The sequence below is a fragment of the Rhamphochromis sp. 'chilingali' genome (genome assembly GCF_963969265.1).
Source record: "Rhamphochromis sp. 'chilingali' genome assembly, chromosome: 7".
In the NCBI taxonomy this organism is placed as follows: Eukaryota; Metazoa; Chordata; class Actinopteri; order Cichliformes; family Cichlidae; genus Rhamphochromis; species Rhamphochromis sp. 'chilingali'.
In genome coordinates, this window is record NC_137934.1 from 9,842,362 (window position 1) to 9,856,692 (window position 14,331).

General features: G+C 39.1%; 1 protein-coding gene across 1 annotated transcript; it reads left to right on the plus strand.

Annotated features, from left to right (window-relative positions):
* The first annotated feature begins 13 nt into the window (after positions 1 to 13).
* On the plus strand, positions 14 to 6,878 carry ube2nb (ubiquitin-conjugating enzyme E2Nb). Its single transcript, XM_080886393.1, has 4 exons — positions 14 to 170; positions 1,886 to 2,132; positions 3,599 to 3,739; positions 4,868 to 6,878. Exons 1-4 carry the CDS (start codon positions 141 to 143, stop codon positions 4,909 to 4,911), a joined length of 462 nt encoding a protein of 153 aa, XP_080742519.1. The 5' UTR covers positions 14 to 140; the 3' UTR covers positions 4,912 to 6,878.
* The last annotated feature ends 7,453 nt before the right edge of the window (positions 6,879 to 14,331 follow it).

Consider the following 14,331-nt stretch of genomic DNA (forward strand, 5'->3'; position numbering starts at 1 on the left):
GTCTTTAGACATCAGCATACTTGTCTACGTCATCTGAAGCCACCGGAAGCGTGAGTTATCTGTCCCCGCCCCAGCAGCTCAGTCAATTCAACCTGAAGAGAAGGCGAGTCAACGGCTAAAAATATAATAGCTAACACAAGATGGCCGGTCTGCCTCGTAGGATTGTAAAGGTACTCCTGTCATCGGACAATATGTATATATCATAATGAGCCGTTGAATGTATTTTATAGCGGTTATTCAGTGCCAATATGGACATAGACGTGCAGTCATCTCGCGTGTAGCCTGGCGTTAGCAAGGCTAGCACATTTAGCTCCTGTCGAGCTAGTTCGCTTGTCTGTGTTTTGTTTGCCACTTCCGTTTAGTGAATTCTGCTGTGACGGTGGTTGAATTTTTTATACGTGAGGAGTTCTTAACTCGCTTAATTTGCAATGTTAAAGTTATTGCTTTCTTACATTTTCAGTATGACTCGACTGATTGTAGAAATTTGTCCCAGTCGCCCTATGAATGGATTTGCTAAGTGAGCTAGGCTAGCAGTTTTAGCGTTGCCGATTAGTACACATGTCTGATGCTGATGTGAAGCGCTGCCCTTGTGCTCACGAAACATATGTTCGAGCCCAACTACGCGAGCATGTCACCTTTTGTTTAGTTTTTGTATTAAAATATATGGAACTAAAACAGAAATGCAAGGCCTTAAGGGCTGCGGTCTCCTCCCTTAGCCTCACCGCAGCTTCGCTGGGCCAGGCCCGGCAGTGGGCGCGATCAGCCTTTTCCGCTACGTCTAGCAGCTCTTCCTCAGGTTTAACAGGTTTTCACAACCAGTAACACGACAGTAGGCAAAGTGGGAAAACCGGAATCAGCTTCTGTTTATAAACCTGTGGCATTTTGCTTTACATTCACAACAAAGAAACGTTTTTGTTTTTTCTAATTCTAAGAGTGAATCAGTTTCCTTCCTGTTTATTGCAGATGTTTTGGTGCACCTGCTCAAGCGAATGCAGAAATCTTAAATAGATAGTCTACTTCCTCCTTGTTCATTTTCGCACAGTGTTCATTGCGGTAAAACTCTTTAGCAGTTAATACACCCAGTAAAGTGGAACAATCCTTGCACTGAAACAGTTTCTAAAAGTAATCTGGACAAATTTATTCAGATTGACAGGCAAAAAAAAATCTGCAGTCAATCTGATAACTGGTTGCTTCTTTAAACAGCGATTATTTATTGGCTAATTTGTTTGTTGATGTCTCATAGTTTTAGCAAGAAAAGCTATTTGAAGAGCTCCCTTTAAGCTAATGTGATTCTGATTGGCTGCCCCTCGTAAACGGAAGGTTTGAACTGCAGTTTTGTTTAGAGCAGTCTGAAACCACAGTTTTTGGCTCACATACTCTTTATTGCAACTGTATTTTTTGCTTAAAAAAATGTTTGTACTCTGCCACAAAAATATTTCCATATTAAAGATAAGAACCACTTCTCTAAAGCACGAACAGAAGTACAATGTGAGGAAGGGGAAAAAAGACTACAAGAAATAAAGGAGGCAATGGAGAGAGAAGGCTTGTTTTAGGTATTGTGAAATGATTGGTTGAATTTCAAAAAATTTTTTAGATTAAAATAAAGTGGAGCCACTGAATTATTTGTCAGTGCGAGGCACTGCACGGACACTTGACTGCCTTTAGTTTCCATTTTAAATAACTTGTGGAAATGTTTTCTTGTCTATATATAGGGTAAAGTGGAAAGTATCTGTGTGACTAAGCGGGGTGGAATTGTGTATTATGAACCATTATGCACTTAAAAGTCTGTTGTTGACACCCTCCTACAGTTCTTCATGCAACACTTTTTCTTCCTTTTTAAATTCAAAATGTCAACAACTGTGTTTCTCACTATGACCTTGCTCAGGAAACGCAGCGGTTGATGGCAGAGCCTGTTCCAGGGATCACTGCTACGCCTGATGAAGGGAATGCACGCTACTTCCATGTGTTCATTGCAGGGCCTCAAGATTCTCCCTTTGAAGGAGGCACATTTAAACTTGAACTATTTCTTCCAGAAGAGTATCCCATGGCAGCTCCCAAAGTGCGATTCATGACCAAAATCTATCACCCCAATGTTGACAAACTGGGAAGAATATGTTTAGACATTTTGAAAGGTAAGAAAACCGTGAGATAAAAATAATCGACATGAATTTTTAAAAAAAAATATTTACATCCTGTTTTCTTTTTCTGGTTGATGTTGGTGTGAAACAACACTGACAGCATTCTGCAGGACTTGATTGCAGCTTTTTTCTTATTGCTTTGTAAAAGTGAGGAGCATCAAACAGTTAAAGCTTATGGCTTTTATGCCTTTATAGCAGTCACAAGTTCATTTACTTGCAATTCCAAGTACAAATGTGTGGAAACCCACTGAATAAGAGAGATAATAATAATGCTTTAGGAAAACACTTACTTGCATTGGCATTGTTCTGTTTTTGCAATGAGCAGGCAGTGAACATCCGACATGTTAAAGCCTGTTGTAGAGAAAAGTATACCTTCAATTTTATATAAAGAACTCATCGTCTGAAAGAAGAATGAAGTTAGGTGATTACTTTCAGTAGGGCGTGGAAATAATACGAACCATTTTCATGTTATACTGAACTGATTTATTGTTAACGTCAAAATATGAGTTTTTAAATTGTATTTGTAAGAAAAAGGAAGATTAATTCATGACATGTGTTCTAGATCAAGATTTGGGGGATGGGATAGATAACATTAGATTGGAACACTGTACAGCCATATTTTATGTGATGATTTCATTATGATTAAACTATTTTATTTAAGTGAAATTGTAGCAAAGACAATATCAGATTTTTTTTTTAAGGCTCATTGTTTTGCATCAGCTTTTCTGATGACAAGCGAGGTGTTTCCTCTTTAGAGGTGTATTTGATTTAAAAAATGCAATAAAATTTCACAATTCAGGTCCACAGGAAGAAAGCTGCCATTCGACAGCTTGCTTCTAAATTCTTTTTCTTTAAGCAGCTGAGTTTTCTCTTTATTTTATGAGTGCAGAGACAAACTTTGTTCAGTGGTTGTTCCTGAGCCCGTGCACTGATTTCTGCTGCAGAATCGAGTCTGTTTCAGTTCTCTCGTGCCTTGTGTTCACTGATTTCTTTCGATTATTTTAACGATCATATGCAGCGTAGATTATGACAATCCCAAAGTCTCTGCATTTTCTGTTGAGCAAACAAATGTATTTATAATTTATTTGAGCACATAAGCATTATTATACAATGATAGAATCATGGATTTAATTTTTATTATCTTGATATTATGTGGTAATGGAAAGCAAATTGGTATATAAAATGTATCAGGAAAGCATGCAGCTGTGTTTGCATATATGTTTAGAAGGGAATGTGGAAAATAGAAGAGATTGTTTAGCAAACTGATCAGCACTAAAGGACTGCTACTCCCTCATATGTTTTTTTTTCTTTACCTTGCCTTTCTGATCAGCTGAGCCCTGATATTGACTGCTTTCCTTTTCTGCCACTAGCAAGTTGTTGACAATAGGTTTACCATCAGATTTGTTTCTTTTCCCATTAAACCCACCAGCCTGTTCCTCTTTTTCCTGATCTTCCCACAGACAAGTGGTCTCCAGCCCTGCAGATCCGTACAGTGTTGCTATCTATCCAGGCATTATTAAGTGCTCCCAATCCAGATGATCCACTGGCAAATGATGTTGCAGAGCAGTGGAAGAAAAATGAAAGCCAAGCCATTGAGACAGGTGAGGAGAAGATTTATTTTTTTTCTATTAGATCACTCGGGATGGGCTTTGTTAAACTGTATTTCTGCTGCCACAGGTGGTCACAGGTTTCAGTGTGAGAAGTGCTGTGACAGATGGTAACAAACAACAGCTCAGGTCTTGACCTTAACTGTCAGCCACTTTACAAATAGCTGCAAATTAGCCAAAGCTGAGATGATGGTTTTCTTTATGGTTCATTTCCTGGGAGGAGAAGAATAGCAACCAGAAAACAAAACAACAAACCTGTTGGTGACTTTGTGGGAGGGGTCAGCTCGCTGACCTACTGTAAATAAAGCCAGGTGATAGTAACAGTTCTCAAGTTTGCTTGGCAGATGACGCACGTGAGAGCTGCATATATTTGTTATTCTCCCAACATTTTGTGAAGCATATATTTTATCAGCTTAAGAAAATAAGTTGATGCTCATGGAGGTCTGCACCTAATGATCTTGTTGGAGAGTCTAGTAAAAGAAGTTGATTGGTTTGTCTCGGCTGATATGCCACTTCTGAGTGTACAATGACAATGAAATTCCTCGGTCGTGACTCACTTGATGGTATCAGTTGAAACCCGCTAAATAAGGGAGATAATAAAATGCATGCGTGTATGCGCAGCAGTCAATCATGAAACAAATTCTTACGTGTTGTTAAAGGCAGTCTGAGATGGGCTGTAAAAACAGGGTTTCTCTGCCAGTTTCCATGGAAATCTTTGTGACTAACCAAACCAATACATCATTTAAATATTCTGCTTGTGGTTTGACTGTAAAAGCAGAAACACATAATGAGATCAGAAGCCTTTTTTGGTTTTGTTTTAGGATATCAATAGTTATTTGTGTGAAATCAGCTTCGCATGGCTCAACATGATGTTCTTGTTTTCCTCTATCTACAATCCAAACTCTAAACATAATAAAGTTTAAAGTATGTAAAGCATCAAAAACAAGCAACACAGAAATGAAAAGCCTAAATATTAAAATTTTGTATTTGGAAGTCCTGTGACCTCTCAGGTGCTTTTGCTGCCTGTTCTGGGACCTTGCAGCACTCTACTTATTTACTGTTATTTACTCAGCCGATGGCCCTCATACCAAACAAAACCCTCTTGTTTTGTTTCCTCCTCAGCCCGAACATGGACCAGGCTCTACGCAGGCAACAGTGAAGTATAGAAGAAGAGAATCGAGGCGTCTGAATGTGATCCACAAAATATACTCCTATTCTGTCATTTGAATTTAACGGACACAAAAAAAGAGGAAAAAAAATATTATAAGTCCAAATCTATCTGAAAGAAATGACATGAGCAGCAGACCTCTGGGTGACATATGTTAAGACGTGTTAAATGTGTGTTAGCCTTTTTTTCTTTCTTTTCTTTTCTTTTTTTTTTTTTTTTTTGTTTGATTGTTTGTTTTCTTTCCCCTGTGTTGCTATTTAAATGCATGGACAGAGAATGAGACCCTCCCCATTACAGTCTTAAAACTCACAATACAATGTGTTGTCTTTAACCAGGCACATACTGGTACGTTTGCAAAGTGTACATGCATTAAAGCTGTCGTTCTTTTAACACATGCATTATTTGTCAACACATCTGTATGTCTTTATGTGTTAATTCAGCACTGCACCGGTAGAAATAGTAAATGACACAAACTATTAATAATGTAGGTTCCCAAAACTAATTTAGAGGGGGGGGACCCAAAACAATTGGAAGGGGGGGAAAGCAAAAACAGCAGTTTAAATGCACAGCAGGGGTGAATCGGAAGGATTTCACACAGGAAATGCTTCCTCAAACTTTTATACAAGCTGCCCCTAATGTAAGTGCCAGGTTTGCTAATGGGGAATACATATTCCTTCACAGCCACAGCTCATGTTTTAAAGAATTTAGTCAGTGCCTAGTATCCTGCAGGTTTTGTGTATTCATTCACACCTTACCATTGGAGTCAGGTGTGTAGAAAAGATGATACAAATGTTCTGATTAGAATCCATTGAATGGGGATTCCTGCAGTAATACAAGTGCTGCTGGTTGGTTGTAAGCCTGTTGTCCGAAAGCTTCAGCAAGTCTCAGAAACTTGATTCAATCTTTCTTTTATTCATTTTTTCCTTCTCAGTTTTCAGACCCTGTTTAGTTTGGGGAGGGTGGGCGGAGTACTTCCACAGCCTTAAAAAGTCATTCCCAACACATTAAGGGAGGCAGATGATGGTCAGTGTTGAAAGAAACTGTAAATATCATAGCAGAGTAGCGTGTGTTGAAAATGACGTCAGCTTTTTAAGTGTAGGAAGTTAACTTGTTGGTTTTATGTTCATTTTTAACTATCTGTCCATGCTGTATCTGTTGCCTGTTTTCGATTTTATTTTCAGTGTCACTTCATGTATCATAACCAAGCTGATAACAGGACGGTTCAAACTAGACGCCAGAGGTGAAGGGGGTGTTTTCTTTAAGGGGGAAGTTGCAGTTCTTGCCATTGATTACAAGGTTGTTTTCAGAGTTTTCTGCTTTTACATTTAATCAGTTCCCGTGGGTAAATTTGGTCACTGTGGAAGCAGGAAGAGCGGTGTTACAAATAAAACGTGTTCAACTTCAAAAGGATTTTTGATTGGCTAAAGAGAATGGATGTCACGCACACTGTACGATAATCCCACAGGGTGTGATTCAATTTGATGAACACTTCAGAAAATATAGAAACTTTCCTTTTAAAAGAGATCAAATAACGTTAAAGGCTCACTGCTACATTGCCTGTACCCTTCATGTTGCTTCATTGTGGCTTATCTGAGAGAGGACTGACCGAAACCTGTTTGTAGCTTTTCATTTTTTTTTTCTTGGATTATCACAGGCTTTGCTTAGATTTGATGGTGTCCAGAAATATTAACTCTAACTGCTATATTTGCGGAAGCCTGGAAGACGGAGCACGGCTTAAAACCTGGTTAATTTATTGTTTCCCTGAGGGACTTGATGGTAATCTAAAGGAAAAAAAACAGTCACTGGATTTTTGAAATATATTGATCAACATACTGAGCTCAAAGTGAATAATCAACTCCCCATGTGATGAATTAAAAAAAAAAAAAAAGTTCTGTCAGTAATTTCAGTGCATTTGCATACATGGCTCTTCAAACACTCTGGTAATAAACTGAGTTGAGTAAGTAAGAGGAGTCTTTGTTTAATGTGTGGATGGATGGATGTTTCCAGAGCTGAAAGCTTACAGCTAAGATTTATTCTACACCCTAAAAAAACACAAAACGAGCTCAAGGCTTATGAGTTTCTTTCATGTTAAGATAAGATAACCTTTATTAGTCCCACGTGTGGGAACTTTTTTACCAGCCCTGCTGCTGGTGTCTGCTGCCGGGAGACACAGCAAACCTTGTGACAACACACACGGATGGCATCTGACAAGCACACTGAGAAAAAACAAAACTAGAGAAAAATTCATTAGAATAAAGGGAAAGCAATGATCTGTGGCCAACACCTATAAAACAATCTCCTTTCCCTTAGCTGGCTTTTCTTGCCTCTCCACTGCACATGTTGTCACTTTCCTTTGGACCACAGTAGGTGAAACTGATTCACACTGGTTTTTGCTTCATAACTGGACGCCCTTTAAGTTTGAGGTATACTCTGATGACAGAGTGCTAATTTTTGAACAGCGTATTAAATACTCCATCCTTAAGACATTTTGTATTTTTTGCAAGCAGTAGGACCATTCATGTCCAGCAGAGGGAGACAACCACAGATTTAACCATGCTGAGTCACACAAAGTGAACTCTTTACTCATAACTCGGGGCGGAGAAGTATGCACATCCACAAAACCTTTTTGCTGTGGGCACACCCAAAAATACTGAGTCAGAAACCCTGTGAGCAACGTCCAAGTTTAAGACAACTGGTTTCTGAAATTCTCACACCAGGACACATGACCTTTCTTCCTCATTCTGATGTGCATTTTTTAGCAGTTATGTCATGTCCAAATTAACTGAATTACTGCCATGTGATTGGTTGATTTGTGATAAATAGGTGGGCATAGAGTTTGTATACATAATCCAAAGGTTATTGCATCTTATAAAGCTTAGAAAATCTTTTAAATTTATTATTATCATTTATTGTGAGTGTATTAGCCAGCCATATATTATCACCATTGTCACCAGATGGCGCTACAAGCAAAGGTACCTGGAGCCTGAGACTTCTTCCTCAAGATTTGTGTTCTTTTCAGTTTGGTCACATCTTAACAGGTATTTTAAACATCTGAATACCTGATGGAATGCATTCAGTATTTTCTCTTAACTATCTGCAGGAGTCACCTGTCTTGAAGGCCTCATGTTTCATCACCTGGGAAAAATGTTTCACAATGTTTTATGACTCCATGGCTTAGTTTATATGACAACTGTGAGTCATTCAGGCGGGTATGTAGCCATTCTCTGAATGAATGTGCAGTAAACGATCCCCTCTTGCTATCTGTAGCTTCTGCAAAACATTAACCAGTTACAGAGGCATTTGTCTCTGGAAAGGGAAGGGTTTGTTGTTGCAGCGGTCATCCTCAGAAAATCTCTGCTCGGAGTCAGATTTCAAAGTCTTAATCATTATAACTTGTCACATTCCTCACGTTTACATATGAGTTCAAACATGCCGGCATCAAAAGCATTACATGTTCTTATAAATATATATATAATTTTGGTTGATTATGATTTTAAGAATCTGGGTCCTTCTCCGGTTTACTACTCTGAGACATGGTTAATCATCACCTCACATATGACCTTGTATTACTTGAACCAGATTTTATGGTTTGTTGTAGCTAGCTTTATAGGGCATATTGAAAGACTTTACTAATTATGAGATTTTTAAATATATTGGTGTGATTTGTAGTGATTATTTGACTCATGGATCCTTTCTATTTTTAAATCATTTTCTGTAAACCAGAGAGATGATCTTGTGGATAAAACCCAGGAAGATTTGCAGTAAAATATGAAATTCATTCAAGCCAGTCTGGCAGCGACAGCCTTACTGCATTCAAAGTCACTTTTTCCACATTCTAGTCCTCAGTTTGATCTTCACCAGGCTGTCTTGACCATTTCTACATGCCATGGAGTTTCTACCATGTGACTGGCTCATTAAATATTTGAGTTAATGAACAGGTAAATGTGTGTACCTAATGAAGTGGCTGGTGAGGTTATTAAAGACGAACATAGCCATTTTGGGGATGTCAATGTAAAGCTATGTTAGCTGCCAATGCTAGCATGTCTGCTTAGCAAGATGCATCTGTAAATTCTGGAGGTGCATCACACAGATACCTCATAATTAGTAGTGAGTATAATGTATGGATAAAATATTTGAAACATCAGTGCAGCATAAACTTCAGCGGGCTCTTGGCTTCAGATAATGGTGTTCATTTTTAGTCCAAGACCAACCAAGCCGCAAATAATTGTTGTTATGGGAGGGAAAATTAGCCCAGCAAACATGTTTGTTGGGTATTTTAATATTGTGTTGTGCAAAATGTCATGTTTTCTGTTTTTTGTTTGGTTTTTGGTTTTGTTGTTTTGCACTTTGGAGCTACAATTGTTTGTACAACTATACTACAAAAGGCCATTATTCTGGCACTAAGTACAGTGTACAGATATAAGCACGTGACAATACTGAGTTACATCTACAGTGATTGCTGCTTTAGAGGACATGGAGCCAAAATCCGAAACATAGCTCTGCTCCTGTGACACACCGGATCATGTCTCACAGGGATTGCTGACTGCAGGTGAAAACATTCCGGTCACATGCTGGTGATGTTGAACCAACAGGTGATGGCAGACATCCTGTTTTGACTGTTGCTTGTAATCGGAATCACCACTAACTTGAAACGCAAACCCCGTGTCGGTCAGTACTCGGAGGATATGGTTCAGTTTTCTAAGTGGTGAGTTTGCTGGTCTTCTTTGAAATCACTCACTCTTTTACTTTTTCTGTTTACTTTTCCATTTCTTCATCATATTTCCACACTGTGTAAATACTTGCATTTCATCCTCCTTCTGCATTCCTTCCTGTTTTTTCTTTGCCCTTTCCTGTCCTCAAGTTTTCCCTTCTCTCCCTTTACGTTGTCTCCTTTATACTTTTCTTCTTCTTATTCTCCAACTTTCTCTCATTCTCCACTTTTATTCTCCCTATCCTCTTCACCGCCCCCTATCTTTTCCCCTCCTCTTCCTTCCCTTTTCCTTTTTTTCCCCATTTCATCCTACATCTTCCCTCCTCTGTTTCCCAATTCCCCACGCCTCCTCTCTATCCCACTGCAAATGAAGTATAGGGAGACTGCAGTCAGAGTCATCTAACCTGAACCATCCTGAAGTTATATAACTGTTCTTGTTACCCTCCATGCGTGAAAAACAAACGTCAGCTACCCAAAAGGGAATCCCTCCTTTTGGCCACTGCAGGTACCCAAAAACCAACCAGGAGCTTTAGGTAAAGGAGATGTTATACAAGACAGCTGCAGTGGAATATTAATGAACGCAGTGATTAGAGGAGCTTGTTGTGAATACAAATTAGGACTTGGCACTTTTTTTAAAACCACTTTTGAATAATTGGGTTTTATAAATCCTTAACCTTTTGAACCTGAAGTAGCTTCGTGGGTTCTTTTCATTTTTACATCAACCCACGTTTCAGCTGGGCATGTTAGCAGGTTTTCATTTTCAGGACAGGGTGGGCTGTTCTGAATAATGTAGCATAAGTGGGTCCAAAGTAATGACATGACACAATGCTACTTTATATCACACATGAACAAGATATTCAGATTAGACATTTACAAACACGAGACCACCTAGTTATAAATGCATATGTTCTTTAAAAGTCAGTATTATCTCTCCCACAGTTAGTAGACTTGTATATCTACACTGTTTTGGTTACAACTTTTGCTTTCAGAATTGGCAGAATTCTTAATGGCATCGATTCAAAAAGGTGGTGGACTTTGATCCATATTGACGTGATTGCATATTTGTCAGCTGCACAGCCATAATTAGGATACCCTGATCCACCACTTCCCAAATCCCAGATCTGACTGTGGAGGCCATTTGAGTATAGTGAACTCATCGTCATGTTTAATAAACCAGTTTGAGATCATTTGAGCTTTGTGACATGGTGTGTTATCCTGCTGGAAGCAGCCATCACACGATGGATTCCCTGTGGTCCTAAAGGCATGGATATGGTCAGCTACAATACTCGGGTACATTGTGGCATTTAAACAACACTCAGTTGTTACTAAGAGACCAAAGGTGTGCCCAGATTTCCCCATGCCATTACACTGCCACCACCAGGATGAAGCATTCAAACAAGGCAATGTTGTTTACACAAAATTTTGGCTCTACCACTGAAATATTGCAACAGAAATCACGACTCATCAGACCAGGATGTCTTTTCCAATCTTTTGCCATCAAAATGTTGGTGATTCATTGGAAATTGCTGCTAAGTTTCCTATTCTTAGCTGATGGTAGTGGTACTCACTATGGTCATGTGCTGTAGCCCATTTGCTTCAATGTGTTGAGAGTTGTTTATTTGAGTTACAGTTGCCTTCCTTCCTCAGGCCGAAGCAGTCTGGCCATTCTCCTCTGTTGACTGGCATCAACAAGGCATCTTCAGCCAAAGAAGTGCTGCTCACTAGATATTATCTTATTTTCAGGCTATTCTCTGTAAACATTAGAGATGGTTATGGGGCGAAATCTCAGAAGATCAGCAGTTTCTGAAATATTCGATCCAACTAGTCTAGAACCAACAGCCTCTATACCTTCAAAGTCACTTAAATCACCTTTCATTTTCACGATGATGCTCACTTTGAATTTCCGCACATCATATGACCCATGTCTGCATGCCTAAAAACATTGAGTTGCTCTCATTTGATTGGCTGATTAGACATTTGTGGTAATCAGCTGTTGCACGGCTGTACCTAACAAAGTACATGAACAGCTACTGTAATTTATTTTATGGATAAATTGTGGCAAAGTCCTGGCAGCTGGGAAGTCTACTCGCTGTAATCTAAACAGTTACAGTAAAATATACTACAGTATCCACTGTATGCAATGAATAGAAATTTTACAGTACATTCCAGTCCCAATAGTTTATTAAAATAAAATGTATTAAGGAACTATAGACTTATACCTAAGCATCAGTCCTCATGCTGCATCTTCATGTCTGAGCTCATGTACTCTGAATCTAGTTCGACCTCCTTAAATTATGACAACACATCGAGACACACTATATTCACAAAAGAATGCATTACTGCACAAATTTTACCTTTAAACCACTATTTGTCACAGTGTGCATCACATTTTTTGTCACATCATTCAAGAAATTGTTAACCCAAATGCATTCGTATCATCATTTAGCTGTACTGGTGCAAAGAGCGCACCATAAAACAGATCATCTCAATGGCTGACTTAAGTAAAAAAGAGCTAGTGCGTGTTCTTATGTCTGCAGCCATGAGTGTTTGCGTGATTGTGAGGTAGTGGCACGGATTGCTTTTCTAGTCCTGTGGGTTTTTCATCCATAACTCACAAGGCTGTTGCAGGCCATCCTTCCACATATCTATTTGTAACAGCTACTGCAGAGAAAGAGTGAAGTGTGTGTGTGTGTGTGTGTGTGTGTGTGTGTGTGTGTGTGTGTGTGTGTGTGTGTGTGTGTGTGTGTGTGTGTGTGTGTGTGTGTGTGTGTGTCTTGAAATGATTGCTGAAGCTCCAAAATGTAAGACAGCCTTGCGCTGAATTTAACCAAGATACCAGTGCATTGATGCCACTTTGACTTAGCAGTAGTGGCTGTGAAATATTGTGTGACCTGTAACACCATTATACTTTAACTAATAGTAAAAGCATTTATGCCAGCCTTTATGATAGCGTGGACACTGGCACAGGAGAGCATGGCTCAGAAATGAGCCTGAACTTGTTTAACTTCTCATCATTTCCAGCACACACAGATCCCTGCGGCTGGAGCTGAGGTTAATGGAACAAAACAGTTCAACCCTGAAATTGTGCCAGTTCATTTAATTTTGTCTCATCAGATAATAAACAGGCACACCCACTCATAGACTATAGATAGAATCAGATGGGGCTTGGTAGTCCAACTCAGCAGTGCTAAATGTAAATAATTAATAGCTTCCATTCACTGAATTTCTTCATGGGGCCTGGGCAAGGTAACCTCCACCCAGACTGGTAAACAAACCTACAACTGTGTGCTAAAAGATAATGTGTTACTGTATCAGAGGGAGTCATCCTTGTGGTGACAGTGCTGATCGATAACCTGCCAGACAGTGCTGACAGTGAGGTTTTAGCAGTCACAACGTTTGTTTTGACAAATTGAGCTGTAGTGGTTTTCCATGTTTCACCCTTTCAGGATCAATAAGACTGATCCTCCTCCGTGTCCCCATTGTACTGCTCAAATCTCAGGCAGTGGATGAAACGTTCAACCTGCCTGCATTTTATCAGTTATCTGTATGCTCCTGCATACTTGAGATTCTGACCTATGACCTTTGACCATCTTGTAGGAAGAGATAAGGAGTGATATTCTAAATTTTTAACCTAAAAATCTATTTTTACTGTACAGATTAATCCAGATTTTTCTTCCAGATTGAGCTGTAAAATGTTAACCAAAGAACTAAAAAGGGATACTGCGGCATAGACTGTATATAAAAGATGGATGTAAAAGTAACCATAAAGCTGAAGTATCTTCAATATGCAACATCTGAGACGAAGAAGTCCTACTGCAAATAATATATGTGAATATCAGGAGCTGAACCACATGTCAAACATTCTTCTTCCAGTTATACGTCTATCGGTGCACACACCCATTTGCTATTGTTTCGATGCCTCACGCTCCCGGTCCCTTTTCTTTGTTAGTCATCGACTGGGAGCTGCTGCTGACCCTCAGTGAGGCCTTCCCCTGTGTTCTGGCTTGTTGCTTCAATATCAATTAACAGTTGTCACTCGTCTGGTTTATTCGTCTGAGTTATTCTTCCGAGTCCGAGAGTGATTAACTCTTGGCCAAAAAAATGAAATAAGTGCCTGGATACAGAATTGTAGCTTGATCTAAATGCGTTAGATATTTTCTTGAGAAGAGCACGTCTCCCAGTTTTACACATTTTAATTTAGTATGTATTTGTGAAGTTATGTTTCAAAAATTCCTGAGCATGGATCCCTTCTTAAAATGAGCCGGTCCCAAGATCTGGGAACATGCTCGCTGCATAACATTTTATGTAATCTGGTTAACAGGCAGACTAACAGAATCGGTCACATAACCTCTTTGGTGAAGGTAATGAGTTCATGATCTTCAATTTCTAATATTCTTTAACCTTACATGATTTTAATTTTCTAATTTATGACCCCATGTAGATTAAAATCAACGAAAAGGCAGTATGATTCATGTCTGGCTAATTATTATCATATGACCATGCAGTTGTACTGCTCTAGTGTTTCAGTAAATGGCCTAATGGCTACTGCAAAAATGCCAACTCGATGTTTCTGATAAGTAGTCCACAAACCACTGGGTGATGTCTTGGTGGCCGTATCTATGTTTTGTTATCAGTCTATGGTCTACAGCAGTGCTAGTGTCTGTGAGGCACAGACACATGCAAATAATTTAGCAGCTTTATTGTTTG